This window comes from Amia ocellicauda, chromosome 9 (genome assembly GCF_036373705.1).
Source record: "Amia ocellicauda isolate fAmiCal2 chromosome 9, fAmiCal2.hap1, whole genome shotgun sequence".
Lineage (NCBI taxonomy): Eukaryota > Metazoa > Chordata > Actinopteri > Amiiformes > Amiidae > Amia > Amia ocellicauda.
Genome location: NC_089858.1, coordinates 13,391,654 through 13,413,601, shown reverse-complemented (window position 1 = coordinate 13,413,601; position 21,948 = coordinate 13,391,654). Strand labels below are relative to the sequence as shown.

General features: G+C 44.2%; 1 protein-coding gene across 1 annotated transcript in view; it reads left to right on the top strand.

Annotated features, from left to right (window-relative positions):
• The first annotated feature begins 3,318 nt into the window (after positions 1 to 3,318).
• Positions 3,319 to 21,948, top strand: part of LOC136758202 (probable voltage-dependent N-type calcium channel subunit alpha-1B) — a 61,323-nt gene continuing 42,693 nt past the window's right edge. Inside the window, exons 1-2 of the mRNA XM_066712472.1 lie at positions 3,319 to 3,445; positions 7,227 to 7,414. Coding sequence (XP_066568569.1) covers positions 3,319 to 3,445; positions 7,227 to 7,414 — 315 coding nt within the window. The remainder of the gene's footprint in view (positions 3,446 to 7,226; positions 7,415 to 21,948) is intronic.

Below are 21,948 nucleotides of genomic sequence, written 5' to 3'. Positions count from 1 at the left end.
CAGCCGCAGTGAAAAGTCCTTTCATACATTTTAAATGCGTCACGCTGTCAGTGTGCCGGCCCTAGTTTAGTTTTGTTGCTGTTTGTTTTCTCTTTCTGCTTAAAGAGCTTAACAGCGCTGTTGTTTGGCAGCAAAGCTCTCCCCTCTCTTTTCCAGCACCGTGCTGAACCTTTATTGATAGCAGATGATTTATTGGTAATGGCAGAACTGAACCTGTGAAAGTGACCAGTACTAAGACAGTTCTAGTTCAATGTGATTTATGGCAGAGTACAATGATATAGAGCACACTTTATAGGTACACTACTTTATTACTACACTGGGTACCACAAGGCAACGCTCGTACAGAATATGATGATGATATCAGTCTTTTATTAGTTAAACCCTTGTCCAACTCCACCTTCCAAGGTGACTGCCCCACCCACCAGAGTAGCCAATGCCACTTGCTTATAAGCATACAAGGCTAAAATGGAGGCCACCCACTCTCCCACACTCCAGGGTCATGACTGTGGTTCCCCACACCTGGACCTCTCTCGATAGTGATTAAATCACCCCTCCACAAAGGGTCTGAGCTTTATCTATGCCTGGGCTGGGGGAGATACCCGGCCTGGGGATCTCAGTTTTCAGTAAAAAACAGCAGCAAGGAAACAATCTTCGCTGGCGGGGATGCAGTGGCGTTGCCCAGATGGACAGCTGTCTTTGACATTGCATTAGATGTCAGGGCATGGATCGGGTTAGGTGAGATCTGCCATGTTGGTTTTCAACAACAGAGCAATTATTCGGCAGACAAAATATACTTATATATATATATATATATATTTGTTTGTTTCAGTGACATTTTTGCAGCTGCTAAAGTAACCTGATTTAGAAGGTGTTACGGCTGATAAGGAACTGTGAAGCACTAAACAGTATTGCTATGCAGGGCAGCCTTTAAGTGTCTTTATAGGGATGTCTCGTATACGTGGGAATGGTGGAATGGTGGAACAGAGCAGCCACCTGTGCAGGCCTCTTTAAATAACCCGGGGGCAAGGATTATCCCAGTCCAATTAAGCATGTAATTAACTCAGGCGGGTAATTAAGAGGTCAGGTGGAGCAAGCTGTGTCCCAGGAGGAGAGGCGTCTCTGCATTCTTGGACTGGGTGAAATTAACCAGGTACTGGTGGCATCTTGGTTATGCCCTGCTGATGGTTCACAGGCACTGTCACAAGATCTTCAGAATGCTGAGACAAGTTGGGGCTGGTTAACACAGGCTTTTCCCCTCGCCATTCTCAGTGCTAATCTGATCAGGTGAGCTGTTTAACCTGCTTTGCCATCTGGCTTATCTGCTGTTGTGCGGAGGGTTCTGCTGGCCCGGTGCTGAGCAGGTTGAGTTCTGCCAGGGAGGAGAGACCCGGAAAACCCAGTAACACCTACTTACACTCTCTCTTTCTGTCTCAGTTGCCCCCTTGTTCATAATGCCTTCTCTCATCCTCCCTAACCACACTGTTTCACGTTCTATCATCCTCTCTATCTGTAACTCCATTCTCTCTCTCTAACTCTCTCCCCTTCTCTTTTCTTTCTCTCTTTCTATTTCTCCAAGTCTTGCTCTACTTCCCCCCTCCCCTCTCGCTCCATGGCCCAGAGCGTACAATCCCGTGCTTTTTAAAATAACACTCAGTCTCCCGGCCCTGGCTGACTGCTAATGCGAGCTGTCAGTTACAGGCCCTTCGGTCCCCGGCGGACGAATGCTCCAGTACCACGTTAGCCACCTGGGCCAGAACATCTCTTTCCTGGTCAGTGACTGCTCAGCGGCACAGCCACGGATATTGATTTGTGCATAGCAGTTCCAAAAAAAATACATTAAAAAACGGTGTGCTTCGACGTTTGTTTAAATGTCAGGTCTGTCGGTGGGGTGGAAAACGCGTGCCTTGTGTGATACCCTGAGCTGTGGGTTTCTGTAACAGAGCCATTTTCAGAAGAAAGGAAACAAAATGAACAGACAGCATCCAAGACAATGTTTTGAAGATGCTTCTTTCTCCCCTCAAGTGGCACGATTTATCTAAATGATGAGGAACTGCCATTTGTTAGTGCACAGGACAGACTCCTGCATCTTTAAATAGGTTAAGGTGTCCCAATACCAATTGGAAATTGGGAGTGATTGTGATCACAACCTGGAGGACGAGGACTATACGCTGTAGTGTGGAGGAGGAAACAGTTCAGAGCAGGAGAGAAGGTGGAACAGCACTTACTGTTGATGCAGTTTTGTACTTCACAGGGGATTTTTTTAAATAAATGAATGAATGAATAAATAAATATAATAAAAGCAATAGCATACAATTTGATGAGTCATTCGGCAGCAGTCATGATCTTCACCCATTGAGACCCCCTGACACGCTGGCACACACACGTGCTACATGTCTTCTACACAGAGTGCCCGTGCCAGGAGTGGGAGCTGCAGCTGTGCTGCGATGAGTGCTGGTGTTTAGTGTTGCCTATCAACCTGGAGGCCCAGAGAAACACTTTGGAAGTTTTAATGGAGCGTGCCCGTCCCAGGAGCCAGTGCAGCCACACTGAGGATGGATGCCGAGAGCAGGGTGTTGACCTCCGTGTCCGCACTCTCCGGGTGCCTCTTGATTTTTTTGTTCAACTGGGATGCTTTGTGCTTTGAGATTAAGGGTCTTACAATCTGGGTTTCCTATTTTCGGTTTCTTAAAGAAGGTGAAAATTTGATTGAATTAATGAATGAATGAATTTTGTGTTTTTTATTGTAATTTTGATTATTTGAATTGCCACTCACCAGGGCTCTTGTTTTGTATTTCAAAATCCAAGTAATCTGAGATGCAGGGCCCTGCCTGTGAAAGACAATTGTTGATACTGGTTTTGCTCTGTCTATAGTATATTTTCAATTGCCCATGGTTTAAGACATGCTGACCTCTGAGATGCCTTGGCTAAAAATGTCTCCCGTTTGTCTCTCAGGATTCTGGCCACTGTTGGGGCAGACTTTGACCTTCGAACACTGAGGGCGGTCCGAGTGTTACGACCTCTGAAACTGGTGTCCGGAATACCAAGTAAGTGCTGCAGCTGTACGGGGGCTCGTAGTGCATGAGCACGCTGAGCTGGTGTCTCCTTCCTCAGAACGTAGTCCAGGGTACAAACGTGTCTGTTTCTCAATTGTGTGTGTATGTGAGTCTGTCTGTCTATATGTGTGTGTGTTTGTATGTCTGTTTGTATGTGTCTGTGTATCTCTCTCCCTGTGTGCATGTATGTGTGTCTATCTGTGTGTGTGTGTTCCTCACTGCCTGTCTGTGCTGCCCAGGCCTGCAGGTGGTGTTGAAGTCCATTATGAAGGCTATGGTGCCTCTGCTTCAGATTGGCCTGCTGCTGTTCTTCGCCATCGTCATGTTTGCCATCATCGGCCTCGAGTTCTACATGGGCAAGTTCCACAAGACCTGCTTCAAGAACGAGACAGGTAGGGCATCGCTGGGAACCACCACACACAGACACCACAAACACATAGACACACACCATCACCAACATACAGACACACAAAATCTTATCTGTCATGCAGGGGAGCCCAGATGCATGCAGATGTATTACATTTTATGGATCATTATCATCATTTAGTAATTTTCCTTATTCTGATTAAAAAAAATATGTACGTAGGTATATTTTTATAGTTATGTCCTTGTTCCTCTTGCGCCAGCTGATCTGTAGCGTTTTGATATGAGTGCTTGTGTCCCATGTCTTGTGTCTGGCACACTTCAGCTCATGGAAATTATATCTTTGGCCCAAAAAATGGAAGTCTTCTCTTGTCCCTGAGGTCATCTTTTCATAACCAGCAAGCGAGATTGGCAATTTGCATGGACTCTAGACAGCAAAAAAATGTTTTATTGCAGATTATGTAACTATAACTCGGAACACCAGTGCACCACAGTTACTGTTCGGACAGTAAGTTGTTTCTGTTCTCTTTGCAGTCCTGCCGAAGAAGTATATTATGCAAATTTGTCTGAACTCTGTAGATATCAAGTATAAATTAACCTGCACATTTTCCTGCACACTGGATAGGTTTTTAACATTTATAGAAATCAGCTGAATTAATATGATAATATTAATATTCATATATATATGTATGTATATATATATATATATATATATATATATACAGGCATATATATATGAGAGAGAAAATGCGTATCTGCAGAGCGTCTGTTTTGTGTAAGCATTGTTTCTAAGGGAACCGGAGTGAGCTGCATTTCTCTGTACGTGACCAATTAAAAATGAGATGTTTATTTTTCTGCCGCCCTGTAAAGTTGTGCGAGTTGACAGGCAGTGTTTGTGAAGGTAGAGGAGCCGTGCAGCCGTGGTTTTAACTAGCTCCCCGCGTCATCACCATCATGTCCACTTCCTGTCAACATGCACAACTTCACACTGCAGCCAAATCAAGCCCCTGAATATTTAATGCCCCAAGTGCTGCTCTTTCTGGGGGCTTTGGACTGTCAGGCAGACTGTCACTTTTGAAGGCTGTGTGAGTGTGGTGGAGCGGGTGTGTGTTTGTTTGGGCGGTGAGGGGGTGAGGGGTAATGGGATTGATAGGGGGCTGTGGAGTGACCTGCTCCACGAGATCCGCTGTGCAACCATTTGTCTGACTGGGGGGTTCCCAGAGAAGTGAACGTTGTCTGCCAATCCAAATAAAAAAAACACAGCTCTGGGTTGTGGCAGTATACATGAGCCACAGGTGTTTTTCTTGGACAACTGTGTCTCAGACCTAGTCAGGAGGTGGACAGACGGGGCAGGAATGGATGGAGGGTGGCGTGGTGGCGGAGTATTGATTCACACACAGGGGGCACGCCCACCATCCACCTGCAGCCCTGCCAGCCCCCTGAGTGTAGCGAGCTGGAGCACGCCAACACCATTCTGCTTCCAAAGAGACGGCAGAGAAACGGCAATGGATATCTGAACAACACGCAATCAGAGACGGACTCCTCTAGTCAGGAAGACTTAAATCAATCCCGTCACTTCACTTATTTCTTCTGCTGTTGTTGATCAGTACATTTTTTATTATTATACTAAGCCTTCTATCATGTGTACATGAATCCCTCCCATCTCCCTTTTCCATCGTATTTATGTTTTAAAAGCTGAACAGCATCTTGTCTCCACTGTTGGAGACAATTGTGCGAGAGCTGTCCTCTCTCCAAAGCACACGCTGAAGCTCCGCCCCCAACGATGCCTGGAGTCAGCAAATAATCTGATCTCGTATTTTCCAGCACCCCTGTGGTTCCTTTACCAGATCTAATGCTGAATAGGAAGATAGACGATATCTATATATATTGATAGATATTAAAAGAGAAAGTGCTTCAGAAAGGGAAAGTATACTGGGCTTATCCCATGATGGTTGTGGTTTTCAGTTTGTTATTCGCTCTTATTAGTACACTGGAGCAATACCAATGAGCACAAATCAGAGTGCCGTGGTCTCCCAGGCCTCCCAGCTGCTCAGAGCCCATTAGAGAGAGGCAGGAAGGCTTGGTGCTCGGTGCCATAGCTGCCGTAATCAGTTTTCAGTTTAGGTTTTGCTTTGCCTCCCGTCCTGTTTGCTTGTATTTTAAGCACTGAACTTTATAATCCAATTCGGAAGTGGCTAATTCACTACAGGACTAATTGTGAGAGACGTTCAGTTCCTTTCTGTGTAACATTGCCTGTCTCATAGTACCACTGCAGTCCGGCAAGTGGTGGACACTTGGTCAGTCCAGTTACCGTGCTCCTCCTATATCTACTTGTTCGATGTTTCACGCTTCCTGATCTCCACTGTGCACTTGGGCGGCACCTTCTTTGAGAACGGGCCGTCCCTGTACTTCAAGGAAAGAAAATGTAGTATACTAAATATATATAATCAATTTGTGGACAAATTATTTTAAATGATGAAACTGAAATGCATTAAAAATCGACCCATTTTATTAACACTGACAGCTTCCTAGCTCTGCAGTGTGAGGGTACCGGGGTGTGCGAAGGATGAATTAAGTGGCGGGGCAATGGGAAGAGCTGACAGAGACAGGCAGCTTGGCGTCAGGCCCGCAGGCGGTGCTGTCAGGGATGTGAGAGGCTGTGTTAGAGCAGGCGTTAGCCGCTCCCTGCGTCCCTTGCATCTGATTTGCACCTAATGTGCATGCCGTGAAATTGAAAAAATTTAAACTAAACACGAAAGGTCAGCGGCTTTTATTATGACCTGAAAACACGCGGCTGCTATAGTTAAACTTCCACCCCCATTGATCTGACAGCCAATTATTAGTGATGCACAGCTGCACCCCCCCTCCCAATACTACATGCACATGCACACAGACACACACACGTGCGCAGGAGACACCTTCACCCACTATTTTATTTAAACATTTTATAGTTTAACGTTTTAAACTGTGAGAAAAAAAAATGTTTTGGTCTAAATAATCTCATAAATCATCACGTTCTAATGAGAAAAGCTCCTCTGGGGGATTAATTACAATATGATAGTGAGTGCAGTAGGGGCTGACCCCATTAACAATATTCAGATGGAGACTGTTTTCTGACATGGAGAATGTAGGGAGGATTGCTACCGGGACGGCCGTGTGGATGGTAATTGGAGTCTGTTGTTTGCTTCAAATCCTCATTAATTAGTATCAGGGTCTCCAGAAGCAGGAGGGTTTAACTCTCACCTTATTTCTAAGCATCATCATAGTCAGCACCCTTTTTATCTCATCATCATCATTGCCAGCAGCCTATATCTATCCCCTGCTGGATGAAGGCCTCCCCAAGGTGTTTCCACTTGCTTACGACCTAAAGCCTCCTATTTCCATGTCACGCCTACAGATTTCTTTAGGTCTTTGTTCATCTCTTGGGATCCATTTGATAGCTTCCTTTGTCCATCCTGGTTTTGTTCTTCTTACTTCATGTAGCAGTTCTTCATTCTCTGCTGGATGAAGGCCTGCCAATTGCTTATACATTAATATATGTATATATTCACGCTGGTGTACAAGCATATGCAAATTCAGCTTGGCACATTTACTGTAGGATTTTGTCACTGTTGTCATGGTTTTAATGTGGCTTTACCATGCTATGGATCCACAATGGTAAGACACCCCTCAATCTTCAAACCAAAAGAAGTGTTCTGTCCACTATGGGCTCAGCACGCCTTTGCTGTGCTCTGCTGTTCTTTACCAGGAGTAAGGCCTGCTGTGACTGGGCCTCAGGAACCAAGTTTTTGTTATTTCTCTCCACTGTAGGTGAGAGGGCGGCGGATTTTCCCTGTGGAACCGAGCTGCCAGCGCGCCTCTGTCGCGACGACACGGTGTGCCGCGAGTACTGGATCGGGCCCAACTTCGGCATCACCAACTTCGACAACATCCTGTTTGCTGTGCTCACCGTCTTCCAGTGCATCACCATGGAGGGCTGGACCGACATCCTGTACAATGTGAGTGACCTGCCGCTGAGCCGTTGTGTCTTAAGGACGATTGATTACTGTGGTGTGTTGTGTTTATTTCTTTACTCTGGTGTGTTTATTTATTTAAATTATTTTCTGCTCTGGTGCAAACTTTTTGAAAGAATCCACCTCATTGGCACAGGAGAAGGCTGTGTGCGGGGGGGTGTTTGTGCTGCGTTATTTTTTCCGAATTACCTCCCTTGCCCTCTCCTCCACTCCCCCACTCTCTGGCATCCATTACGCATACACTGCCTGGACTGGCAGACCCAGAGGTGTGGATGGAACCGAGCCAGTCAGATTTGTCCGTTAGTCAGTCTGCCCCCGACTGTACCAAGAGAGTGCAGTGCTGCAAAACATGTTGTGCTTTTTACATTTTATTATTATAATACATTTGTTTCTGGTACTCCAGCTCTGTGCAGAGAGGAGCTGACCCACCTGTATCTGTATTTAAGCTGTCTCTCTGACTATCTGCCTTTCGTTTCCCAATCGATTTATTTTCTACCTATCTATATATCTGTCTATCTCTGTATTTCCCGTCCATCGTCTGTCACTGTCTATCTTTCTGTTTATGAAATGGCCAGTCTCTGTCTGTATGCAAATGCATATGCTGACTTGTGTGCGGTATGTCTGATAAATCCAGAAATTGTAGGGTGTAGCTGTGTCGGATTATTTGAGATTTGAGAGCACAGACTCCAAGCCTGCGTCCGGTTTTCTTCATCTTCTTTATCCCTTTCTTTCTTTTTTCATGATTTTGTTCATAATCGAGCTTTGCGCTCAGGGCCACGAGCTGTAACTGGCAGTGGGGTTGGCGATGCTGCAAGAGGCAGGCTGGGAGGGCAGCCTGTGAGTGGAGGACATTAAGTGCAGGCACCGCCATTTAGCTCTCTCAGCATCTGTGTCTTTTCACTGAGCGGCTCGCTCACCCCCCTTCCCCCTCCCCGCTTACTGCGCCTTGCAGAGAAGAGGGAGAACGAACCACAAAGCAAAATGTACATCTGTGAGGCTGAAGGAAATTAAGACAGATATCAAAACATGCTTTGGTGGTGTTGTTGTTTCAATATATTTATTTTACTTTTCTGGCCAGCTGTTATTAGTGTTTCGCAAGGCATATTGATTTCAAGTGTCGGGTTCAGGATTAGTATACTGCACAGTTGTCCTGCTAATGCACTCGATCCAGTTCTTTCCTAGAGGCAGCGCATGTGCTACTCTACCTCTGAGACGTCTGCACTGTTCCTGTGGTCAGAAAAGCAATACAAAATAATGATTAAAACAAACAAGCACAAAGAAACCTTCACTCCACTGTGCAAAATCAGAAGCAGCTTGCCTGTCTGTGATGAAATGATTGCAGTGCAATCATCTGTCTGCAACTAGGCCCCCACCCTAGGGTTAAACAAGACCATACAATTTGTTTCCATATTTTGTGTATGTACTCGCTCAGATCCAATTCTGATGCCATTCCAGTGTAGACACAGAGGTAAACATTAATTACCTGCAAAAGATACAGTGACATGAGACAAATCTTCAGAGTGCAGACCAGAGGGAGACGGCGGGGCAGTTTTTTTGCACGGTGTCTGGTCGTCTGCGCTCCACCTGCTTTTACTGCCAAAAGTGTAGGGAAGCAACATATGCTAACCCAGTGAAGCCTACAGCCTAATTATGCAAAGCTGCTCTCACTTCATATTCTCAGAGTTGGGAGCAACGCAGTCAGCGCCGTACTGACGAGATGACTAGGCAATTTAAATTAGGAGCCGCACAAGCAGCCTCCTGCCACTCACTCTTCTGTGGCGTCGGAATTGTTAGTCACAGTTCTGCGTTCCTTTCATCCTCAGCACAGGAGACACGAGGCACCGTGTGTATATAAATATATATATTTAAAGGATAATGCTTCCATTTGTTTCTTTACTTCACCGAATTTGTCGTCTTATTCCACATGTTACTGCGCTGAGCCCTTTTATATGGATAGGACCTGGCTTTTCGCTCAGGGCAAAGATTGAGTGCATCTCAGTTGTTTTGTTCAGTGGCAGAAACATCGCCAAACAAATGAAAGCGCTGTGATATATATATATATATATATATATATACAGATGGGTGACAAATTAAAGGAAAAACTAAGTAAGGTGTTGGGCCACCACAAGCCACTAGAACAGCTTCAATGCTCTTGGCACAGATTGTACGAGTCTCAGACTCTACTGGAGGGATGAACACCGTTCTTCCAAAAGATATTCCCTCATCTGGTGTTTTGATGATGGTGGTGGAGAGCGCTTGTCTAACACATCAGTTCAGATGACTGCGAAGGCCATAGCATATGGTTCACATCATTTTCATACTCATCACACCGTTCAGTGACCCTTGTGCCCTGTGGATGGGGGCATTGTCATCCTGGAAGAGACCACTCCCATCAGCATAGAAATGTTTCACCTTAGGATAAAGGTGATCACTCAGAATAACTTTGTAATTATTTGCAGTGACCCTTCCCTCTATGGGGACAAGTGGACCCAAACCATGCCAGGAAAATGCCCCCCACAGCATAACAGAGCCTCGGGACCCCCTCACTGTAGGGGTCCAGCAGTCAGGCCTGTACCGTTCTCTTGGTGTCACCACACATACGTCTGACCACTTGTCCAGAACACGAGCCAGTTGAGCGTCTCTGTGACTGAAGCTCCTGCCATTTGTGCCCCAATAATTACCCCTCATTCAAAGTCACTCAGATCCTTTCCTCTTGCCATCTTGATCCAAAATCGAGGCCAACTGGGCCTGCTCAGCATTTTCATACATGCCACAGAGCATGATAGGATGTTAATTGCTTAATTGTATCATGCAGTACCTCTTTGCTTCCTCCACTCATTTATTCAGGTTTTTCCTTTAATTTGTCACCCGTCTGTGTGTATGTATATATATATTAAATATAAAATATGAAAAATATGATCTTTTATTTAGTTTTCTCTATACACATTTTTCTTTTCTCAAAATCCTTAATGGCAACTTGGCTCAGAACGTCCTCAGTGGACAGGGCTCAGCCGAGAGGACGTTGGTGGGGAGATGCAGCAGAAGGTCTTGTCTTCATCAGTGCTACACAATGCTCTCTGTCTCTCTGGAGCTGCACTGTGTGTCGGAGAGCTCTCTGTATGCCGGCTTGGATCCGGTTGCCAGCAGCTGCAGACGTAACAGATTGCAGCTGAAATACAGGCATTTCTGGAGTGCAGTCTCCATCGGGGGGGATTCACGAAAAGCATGTTCTTCTTAAGCGATGTTGGCACCATCTGAGTTCAAGCAGTTAAAAAAAAATAAAAAATAAAAAATCCCTGTGTTTGTCCAAAGGCTGAACTGAAGCTGCCAGAGAACACCTAAGAGCCAAACCTTTATTTTGCCAAATAGCTACTTTTATTTTATTTTTTTCTCCTCTTTAAAAGGGTTTTAATAAGAGTCGGAGTAAAAGCCTTTATGAATTCAGGCCAAAGGAGGAGAAAATCAAAACAAAACCTTGGAGTCTGGAGAGCGCGGAGCACAGGGACGGGTTTGGCATCCATCGCATTCCATTAGTTCTTTGCTCTCCATGCTTTTGTCTGCAGGTTGAAATCTATGCAGGCTGTAAGCAGAGAACATGCCTTTCTTTGTGTGAGGTTGTGCTCTTATCTGACGTGCTTCGCCGTCTTGTAATGTGATATCATAGTTTCACCATGAACTGAGAAAATAGAAAACAGACTGAGAAAAAAGCTACATTTGCTATCTAAGTGTGAAGGGAAAATGTCTTCTCTGTAATAATAATAATAATAATAATAATAATAATAATAATAATAATAATAATAATAATGATAATAATCTGAATTATTTATTTCCATCTGCATGCTCACCATGTGTTCCTAAACCCAAGAGATATAGTAGGAATCAAGGTGATGAGCAGAAACCAGCACTGGACCCCATACGTACCTCATATACAATACCTGTATGTATTTATACTGGATTCTGTAAAGAGTTTCCATTAAGCAAATGAGTTGGATTACAGGCATTGTTACTGCAGTGTTTTTAACAGCAGGTTCAATGATTATATGTACAGTCGGCCAGCTGAAACTCCAATGGGATTCTCTGTGCTACCGAGTGGCTCGTGGGGCAGTTTGCAGCTCACATCTGTGATCAGAAGAGGGGCGGTGGGGGGGCAAACCCCATCTAATGTTTCTCTCTAGACAACAGCTGTTGCATTTTCGACTATGGTTTTTATTTTGCAGGTTGTTGCAGATGTTTTTTCTTAAAAAGTCTTAAAAAGCTCCTTCTCTTAAATTTGTATGCTCTGTTCTTTCATTTTCATTATTCTGGTTATTTTCAATGCCTTCTGCCGCTTGTTCTCAAGTACAGAAAATAAAATAAAACAGAAACCCATCCTCTTCTTTGTTGTGGCTGCGGTTTTGCTCTTTAACCAGAAGAAGGAAATGAAGTCCAGTGAAACAGGTGGCCATGTTTACAGAGTGGCACTCGTACTGCCGTGACTGGAGAGCTCTGTGTGGTGCTGTGTGCACGGAGGCCTGCATCGGAGGTTTCTGTTCGTGTTTTGCGTGGTGTGTAAATCCTGGGAGAATGAGTGGAGTGTGCACTCAATTAAAAGGCGCTATAGTGTAGTCTGTCACCGGGAGCTCACTGCCAGGGGTGAAGCTGAGCAATTTCACAAGCTGTTTATTTATTAATTTGTATTTTTTTTCTTAGGGCCCAAGTAGCATGCCTGAACTATAGGTTCTCAGCCTGCTTGGTTAAGTAGGGCAGATCTCACAGCTGGGCAGAAAGAGAGAGAGAGAAGTGGGCGACAGAAAATATATTTTCAATATAGAGTGTCAGCAGTTTTTCTCCACAATGGCTTTTACCCTCCAGGGAGCTCTGAATTCAAAGCCGTCTTTCCTGTTTGGTTTGGAGGGGGCCATGTGGAGCCCCCCAGGGGCACAAATCTGCGCACTGATGGATTGTGGCTTTCCACTGTTCCAATCGTTCACCAAATAAGAGTTGCGCAGCCTGCCTAATTTATCACCAGCGGAGACAACAAGGTCCCCGCACACAGTAGGTTTGGGACATTTTTTAAGATATGGATTCAAATAAAATGGGTTCAGTTCATTAAAACCATAAATAATCCTGTAGCATAAGTAAGTCAGGCTGGTCTCAGTATTGCAGGAAGAAAAAAAGAAAAAGAAACTAAAGAGGAGAAATGAGTCTTGCTGTAAATGATGTAGCCGGGGAGAAAATGAAACCCTGCAGGTGCTGTGCACTTTGAATTTGCCGGTTCCTTATTTTGTTGTATTTGCTTTCCCAGAGCTGAGTATAATTGTGCAATTGAGATACTATTATCTGAGACAGCTGCCTCCATGCATTGTGGGGGTGTGCTGCTGTCCTCAGATGCTCCCACAGAGAAGGGTTTGAAATTTCCACCTTAAAAGCAGGCAGGAGTGTTAATGTTTCTGAGGTGCAACTTATTCTCTTATCGCCAAGAGGATCAATGTGCGTTACGGAAGATTGGGCTTCCTCCATTTCTAATGGACCTGATTAAATCCAGTTAGCGCGTCGTATATTTGCAAGTGGGACTAATTTAATACTCGAAAAGTGATGCATCAGACAGAGGAACCTCATTCTTTTGGAGAGAAGTGAGTGGGAGAAGGTTAACCTTCAGCTCTCTGAACAAAAAGAAGATAAGCAAGAAAGATGGAACGATATGGGGTTTCTGTGGCATCTGCAGAATATGATATATATTTATTTAAAAGTTTATTTAAAAAATAAATGAATAAAACTGCAGCTTGACCAATGCAATAGCCTAAGTGTTTATAGGTTTGATTTTGGTACATCTGCTTATGTGTTGCTGGGCATGACAGGCCGTGCCACTGAGTTTTTAAAAGTCACACAAGAGCAAACTTGTACTTAAATAAGTCATTGACAGAATTAAAGATTGGTGTGCCACATGATATTTTAATTTAAATAGGTGTGCCTAATTACCTTATGTCGGTAGGTCATGTTACCTGCCTACCTAAAACACTCAACTCTTGACTTCATACTGGGATAAACATTAAGGATTTACATTAATTTATAATAATCCAAATCCTTATTCTGAACTGTGATGATGCATTGCAGTGCAGGAAGGAGAGGCTTTTTACTGGAACCTGTTCTGTACATCAGCAGGGTTCTTGCTCCATTTTGAGGCCCAAACAACAGCCTGAACTCCCAGCCCCAGTGAGACAGCCTGACTTCACCCTAACCCTAACCTCAGTATAAGTCTTAGACCATTGTATTGTGAAATTTGGCACTTAGTGACCTTAACACCTAAGAGACAGTTAGGCTCTTTCTGCTGAACTGTGATGCTGCATTGCAGGGCATCACTGCACACTCGTGAGCTTCATCCTCTGATCCCTGGAACTCATCCCTCTTGAGTGATATCACAAGATATATATATATATACACTCACCTAAAGAATTATTAGGAACACCTGTTCAATTTCTCATTAATTCAATTATCTAACCAACCAATCACATGGCAGTTGCTTCAATGCATTTAGGGGTGTGGTCCTGGTCAAGACAATCTCCTGAACTCCAAACTGAATGTCTGAATGGGAAAGAAAGGTGATTTAAGCAATTTTGAGCGTGGCATGGTTGTTGGTGCCAGACGGGCCGGTCTGAGTATTTCACAATCTGCTCAGTTACTGGGATTTTCACGCACAACCATTTCTAGGGTTTACAAAGAATGGTGTGAAAAGGGAAAAACATCCAGTATGCGGCAGTCCTGTGGGCGAAAATGCCTTGTTGATGCTAGAGGTCAGAGGAGAATTGGCCGACTGATTCAAGCTGATAGAAGAGCAACTTTGACTGAAATAACCACTCGTTACAACCGAGGTATGTAGCAAAGCATTTGTGAAGCCACAACACGTACAACCTTGAGGCGGATGGGCTACAACAGCAGAAGACCCCACCGGGTACCACTCATCTCCACTACAAATAGGAAAAAGAGGCTACAATTTGCACAAGCTCACCAAAATTGGACAGTTGAAGACTGGAAAAATGTTGCCTGGTCTGATGAGTCTGGATTTCTGTTGAGACATTCAGATGGTAGAGTCAGAATTTGGCGTAAACAGAATGAGAACATGGATCCATCATGCCTTGTTACCACTGTGCAGGCTGGTGGTGGTGGTGTAATGGTGTGGGGGATGTTTTCTTGGCACACTTTAGGCCCCTTAGTGCCAATTGGGCATCGTTTAAATGCCACGGCCTACCTGAGCATTGTTTCTGACCATGTCCATCCCTTTATGACCACCATGTACCCATCCTCTGATGGCTACTTCCAACAGGATAATGCACCATGTCACAAAGGTCGAATCATTTCAAATTGGTTTCTTGAACATGACAATGAGTTCACTGTACTAAACTGGCCCCCACAGTCACCAGATCTCAACCCAATAGAGCATCTTTGGGATGTGGTGGAACGGGAGCTTCGTGCCTTGGATGTGCATCCCACAAATCTCCATCAACTGCAAGATGCTATCCTATCAATATGGGCCAACATTTCTAAAGAATGCTTTCAGCACCTTGTTGACTCAATGCCACGTAGAATTAAGGCAGTTCTGAAGGCGAAAGGGAGTCAAACACAGTATTAGTATGGTGTTCCTAATAATCCTTTAGGTGAGTGTATATATATATATATATATATATATATATATATATACAGTGAGGGAAAAAAGTATTTGATCCCCTGCTGATTTTGTACGATTGCCCACTGACAAAGAAATGATCAGTTTATAATTTTAATGGTAGGTGTATTTTAACACTGAGAGACAGAATAACAGCAACAAAATCCAGAAAAACGTATTTCAAAAAAGTTATACATTGATTTGCATGTTAATGAGGGAAATAAGTATTTGATCCCCTATCAATCAGCAAGATTTCTGGCTCCCAGGTGTCTTTTATACAGGTAACGAGCTGAGATTAGGAGCACTCTCTTAAAGGGAGTGCTCCTAATCTCAGCTTGTTACCTGTATAAAAGACACTTGTCCACAGAAGCAATCAATCAATCAGATTCCAAACTCTCCAACACGGCCAAGACCAAAGAGCTGTACAAGGATGTCAGGGACAAGATTGTAGACCTACACAAGGCTGGAATGGGCTACAAGACCATCGCCAAGCAGCTTGGTGAGAAGGTGACAACAGTTGGTGCGATTATTCGCAAATGGAAAAAACACAAAATAACTGTCAGTCTCCCTCGGTCTGGGGCTCCATGCAAGATCTCACCTCGTGGAGTTTCAATGATCATGAGAACGATGAGGAATCGGCCCAGAACTACACGGGAGGATCTTGTTAAGGCAGCTGGGACCATAGTCACCAAGAAAACAATTGGTAACACACTACGCCGTGAAGGACTGAAATCCTGCAGCGCCCGCAAGGTTCCCCTGCTCAAGAAAGCACATGTACAGGCCCGTCTGAAGTTTGCCAATGAACATCTGAATGATTCAGAGGAGAACTGGGTGAAAGTGTTGTGGTCAGATGAGACCAAAATCAAGCTCTTTGGCATCAACTCAACTCACCGTGTTTGGAGGAGGAGGAATGACCCCAAGAACACCATCCCCACCATCAAACATGGAGGTGGAAACATTATGCTTTGGGGGCGTTTTTCTGCTAAGGGGACAGGACAACTGCACCGCATCAAAGGGATGATGGATGGGGCCATGTACCGTCAAATCTTGGGTGAGAACCTCCTTCCCTCAGCCAGGGCATTGAAAATGGGTCGTGGATGGGTATTCCAGCATGACAATGACCCAAAACACACAGCCAAGGCAACAAAGGAGTGGCTCAAGAAGAAGCACATTAAGGTCCTGGAGTGGCCTAGCCAGTCTCCAGACCTTAATCCCATAGAAAATCTGTGGAGGGAGCTGAAGGTTCGAGTTGCAAACGTCAGCCTCGAAACCTTAATGACTTGGAGAGGATCTGCAAAGAGGAGTGGGACAAAATCCCTCCTGAGATGTGTGCAAACCTGGTGGCCGACTACAAGAAACGTCTGACCTCTGTGATTGCCAACAAGGGTTTTGCCCCCAAGTACTAAGTCGAAGGGGTCAAATACTTATTTCCCTCATTAACATGCAAATCAATTTATAACTTATTTTAAATGCATTTTTCTGGATTTTTGTGTTGTTATTCTGTCTCTCACTGTTAAAATACACCTACCATTAAAATTATAGACTGATCATTTCTTTGTCAGTGGGCAAACGTACAAAATCAGCAGGGGATCAAATACTTTTTTCCCCCACTGTATATATATATATATATATATATATATATATATATAGAGAGAGAGAGAGAGAGAGAGAGAGAAAGAGAGAGATATTTAAAAGAATGATCTTCACTTTTGTGCTGCATCTTCTAATTGTACCGTAAGACTAATGATGCAGTTGACTCGTTACGCGTGTAAAAATAGATGCGTGTGCAGCTGGTGGGGTTAGGCTGGTGTTTTATGCAGAGCAGCACTTTTCGGGTTGAAGTTGGTTAAGCTGGACAGGAAAGATTCGAAGCTGCAGCGCTGTTTCACCAGCCTTGTCCCCATTGTATGAGAGGCCCGTGTGCAGCTGCAGAGCTGGAACCCACAGCAATGAGTCTGAAACCTGAGAGAAGAGGAGACTGCATGCAGACACGCTCACCTGTGAACGCTCTGTAATTGTTTGGGTCATCTGGTTGAATGTATTTCCACCGCTGTTATTTACTGATGGGCACCTGCACAACACTGACTGTGTGAAAGGGAGCCCCGAGACACCGCTTTGAGTCTTTTTTTTTTTTTTGGCATAACAAGGTTATGAGGGATGATTTGTTCCAGTCTGAATATCTCTCACTATGACACCAGGTTGTTGGATTATATTTGTGGGACCTTACAGAGACAGGTATATTTAATTTAAATCATGTCCTTTTATTGTACACAGAGGGACTCCATTCAACTTAGTTTGAATTGTGAAGGCAGTTGGTTGCACCTGAACTTATGTAGGAGTGTCATAGCAAAGGGGCTGACTGCTTATCTATTCAAGACTTTTCAGGTTGTTATGTTTAATTTTTATAATAAATTTTTTCCACATTGAAAGTGGGGAGTAGGTTTATTACAAGTTCAGGTTGTAACAACAAAATGAGAAGAAGTCCCAAGGGGGTGAATACTTCCTATAGCCACTGTACATACAAACATCAATTATAGCCATCTCGCCAGGGAAACTGGTTTGTTATTATCTGGTTGGTGCTGTGTTTCATAGCACATTCCCCAAAGTGTCCTTGTGGACAGTAGGTCGCATCCTGAAGTAATTCGTCTGATGCTCAGGTGCAGGATGTTTCCAGGAAATTTCACGCTAATTGTCGGGGCCCTCGCGTCACAACTGGCAATCAATTGTTCTTTAACCAGCCTCCACCGTGTCATTACACTGGAAACACACGGCCGCAGTGCATCCGATTGGAGGACTCTGCTTCGGCGGTGTCTGAGTCTAAGCTCTCTGGCTCTCTCTGGGGGTCTGCGGGGGGAAGAATGGTGTCATGTATAATTATAATTTAATGGTCTGTGTATCTGCTCCGCAACATGCACACCCGGGCCCTCCAAGAGATAATCCCATTAGACTGGACACGAGGATTTGTCCCTCGCAGACAGAGCCGCATGCTGCGAACAGAGTCGGGGTCTCTTTGTGAATGATGATTGTTAAAAAATAATGATAAATAAATAAACAACCAGAGCGCTGTAGAAATGACGTGCCCCCGTGGAGAGACACCTCGAAGCAGGTTGTTATGGGTATGATGCTGCCTCATTTGTTATTTATAAAACTCTTTCATCCTGGTGCAGCCACTTCAAGGTCAATTTTCTAAGCAATGCAGCATGCAGGTTATACCTAATGCTTGGTCACCCTCTGTGTCTTTTTATATGGATAGATATATACTTCTGATACTGGGCAGGGTTCACTACCATGCAATCCTGTCATTAATACTGTGCCGTACCTCATTCACTACTGTGTAGTACCTGGTTCTTGTGTTAAAATAACTCAGGTGCCCCATGGTTTTCCTTGTCGCAGCTGTCAGCTATTTCTTTGAACTAATTATTTCCTAAGTGCACATTTTCAATTGCTCATAAAGTCCTTAAACAGTTGGAGATTTTAAGTTGTGTGTAAAACTTCCTCTCTCGCATCTAGCAACTTTTGAAGATCTGAAAGCAATTCAGAGGCTCCAATTAAGCAAGTAATCAGTGCAGTCAATAAAAGGTCCATTTGCCCCACCAGAACACAGACCGGAAAACACACTGCTGTCCCCGACGATCAGGTTTGGGAAGTGGATTTATGCAGAAACTTCACTTTAGCATTTTCATTTTCAGTCTGATTCTTGTTTAATAGGCTTGCTCACAGTAAGTACCCCCCCACCCCCCCCCAACACCAGCACCACCTCCACTTAATTACATGAATATGTGATGTCCTCAGTCCACAGCACTGAGTCGTGACCGGGAACAGGCCTGCCCTCGCTGTGAACCCTGCACCGGTCTCGTCTAGCCCCCGGTCAAATAACACCCTTTGCGTTTTGCGGTACGCAGCGAGACTTTGACACAGACCCTCAGAAGAGTGTTTTACCTGTGTGTACTGAGCGTGTCTCCTTTTAAAAAATCTGCCAACGTCATTTAATCACTCAGAGTTTTTCACCGGCTGGCCTGTGAAAAAGGGGTTGTTTTTCTGTCGGACTGGCCCTCAGAGCTGCCAGGAGAATAAAGGACTCCCAGATACAGGATGCACCCCACCATGAGCCCTGTCCCATACTCGCGATACAGGGGGTTGATTCGGAGTACATTATCGGAGCGTATTCAAATTTATTTATGGACGTGTTTGTTCCCCTGGGCAGTGCATTTTGCCAGGGCCTTGCGATGCTTCATCATTCTCTTCCTCCTGCCTACCCCAGGGCACTATCCCGGCTGGCAGGACCTGTGGTTTGCGCGTCACAAGACTGCTGCTCCCTTCACGCTGTTAGTTCAACAGGGAAAATCATTAAACAGTGCCAGGAAGAAACAGGAAATACAAGTTATGACAAAAACATTAATTAATTAATTAATTAATTAATTAATTAATTAATGCCTGATGTGATTCTTCAGTTAATGAAATACAGACACACTAACTGTCAATATGAATCCACAGGAGGAAGTGAGGAACAAGATCTCACTGAGGAACACGATGTTATTCATTAAGGATCCTACATTTAGTTGTTGTTTTGATCCAATTATTAATATATTACCGCAATACTGACGACGGTTGATGACATGAGCTCGGATCTCTTTCTCCCTCCCCAGTGTGGCGTGTTGCTGTGTATATTCCTCTGACTTTACAGGCCGGTGTTAACTTGAGCCGGAGAGAGAGAGGGTGACAGATTGTCTGAAGCTAACTAATGAGCGATATTCTGGGCTGACAGTGTTCAGACTACCTGCATAGGCTGGTGACAGAGCCAGCACTATAGCTTCCTGGGACATCGCTGTGTTGCTGAATCAGGAGTTTTGCCTTGGTACAAAAAAACTAAGACAAGACAATTGCTTGGATTCAAACTGCATAGTAGTAATAATAAAAAGTAAATGTACTAATTCTTAGTCTTTAACATTTAACGTTTTTAGATTTGCAGTGGTATAGAATTGATCAGTTGCTGTGATGCAAACAAGGCAGATAAAAGGAGGAGGAGGACTGGCTCTGTGTACATTTTAACAGCCCCCCCATTTTAACAGTATAGAAGTGTGGTATTGTTAGAGAGAAAGTTAGTCGTCAGCAAAAATCCAAGTGTTGGTTCAGTTTTCCCAACATTTGTCACTTACAGCACAATCGATTGTATTTGTCTCTCTTTCTCTCCGTCTCTCTCCCTCCCTCTCGCTCTCTCTTTCTTCCTCTCTCTTACTCTCTCTGTCTCTCTGCCCCTGCCTGGGGCTCAGTGGCTCCTGTCACTCACAGTTCCCCTGGATTTCCCTCCTTACTTACCAAGCTGTACTGAAAATCCCTGAAGTCCATTATGGAAGAAATGCTGCAGGGCGTTAAGTAATTACAGAAAGGGAGGGGGGGAGTAACACTAATAGCATGAATGTTTTCAGACAGGAGGGAGGAGGTCAGATCGGGGAGATTCAAGTTTTTATGGTCATTTTTTTAACCCTTTAAGTTATAAATGTTGCTTTTTTAGAACCAGCTGTACATTATGTTCATAAGAAAAATTGGGGGATCTAGGATTCCAGGTGGAAAAGAGTTAATAATAATTTGATCTCTAGATTTTATGCAAGGAGAGAAATATGTGAGGAAAAGCCTTCATTTGCCTCCATTCAGCACCACGTCAGTAGAGAATAGTGATGTGATTGAGCCGGCAGAATTATCAAATGATACCCAGATTCGTTTTTTAAAACAAAACAAAAAACCTTTGAATTCTGACACTTAACAGCCAACCAGATGTGTCGCCTGCATTTAAACGCATTTAAATCAACAGCCTTTATTGCAAAAACCCTCCGTGTTTAAACAAACATGATAGGGGAAGCAGGTCTGTGATCTTTGCACGTGTTCTCCTTTTGACGTGCTGCCACCAAGCGCGTCCCTTTCAGACGAATTCAAAGCGAGTGAAATGCAGTGAAAGGCCTCAGTTTTGTGCACATTATGCATATTCTTCGAGGGGAAGCTAAAGAGAATTCAGGAATACATGCATACTTAAATACACGCGGACGTGCACCCGTAGCAGCATAAAAAGAGGCAGACACCCGCACATTATACACCAGATTTGCTTTTCCATTAGCAACAACACAATATGAGGGAGGGGATGGAGACACCAGCTTGTCCGGCTCTGTGCGGCTCTCAATCAGCCCTGCGGTCTGTTTCGTGCAATCCAATAAGTGTGCCGCATGGTAACGCTCGGTAAACTGCTCCTGCAGACGGCAACCTTGCTGGGCTGGTGACTGGAAGCTCCGATTTTACCGGCCCAAAATGTCCACTTGGTTTTCATCACTTTGCCAATAGTTGTTTAATATTTTTGCATAACAGCCTTGAATTGATATAAGCTGAAGTGGGAACAAGTGTTAAGGGACTGGGAAGCGCTGGGCCATCAGGTGCTGCTCATCGAAATAAACATAATAAATGTTGCTGTTGTCATTTGTTTATTGTTTTAATATCTCAATGTCAAAATCTCTTCCAGAACAGAGATTGGTTGTTCCTGAATCTGAAGGCTTGTATAACAGATTTGTAACTTCGCTGCTCATTTTTCAGTCATAACCTTTAGTGCATTTTTTAAATTTGTGTTTGTTCTTTTGTCTTTGTTTCTCTCTTTGTTTCGAGCCCTTCTTCCTTTTAATCAGCATGTAAAAAAAACAGATATCAATTTCCTGGTTTCTCAGAGAGGCCGGTGCTGTGGGGGCAGCTGTTCGATGGATCATATTTTAAAATTGATTCAATCAAACCTGCAGAGCAATTAGGGGAGCAGCAGACAGAGCCGGGATTGATCGCTTTGCCTTTCGAAAAAAACTGTTCGGACGCTGTTGTCAGTAATTCTGCCGTGTCGACCTGCTGAACT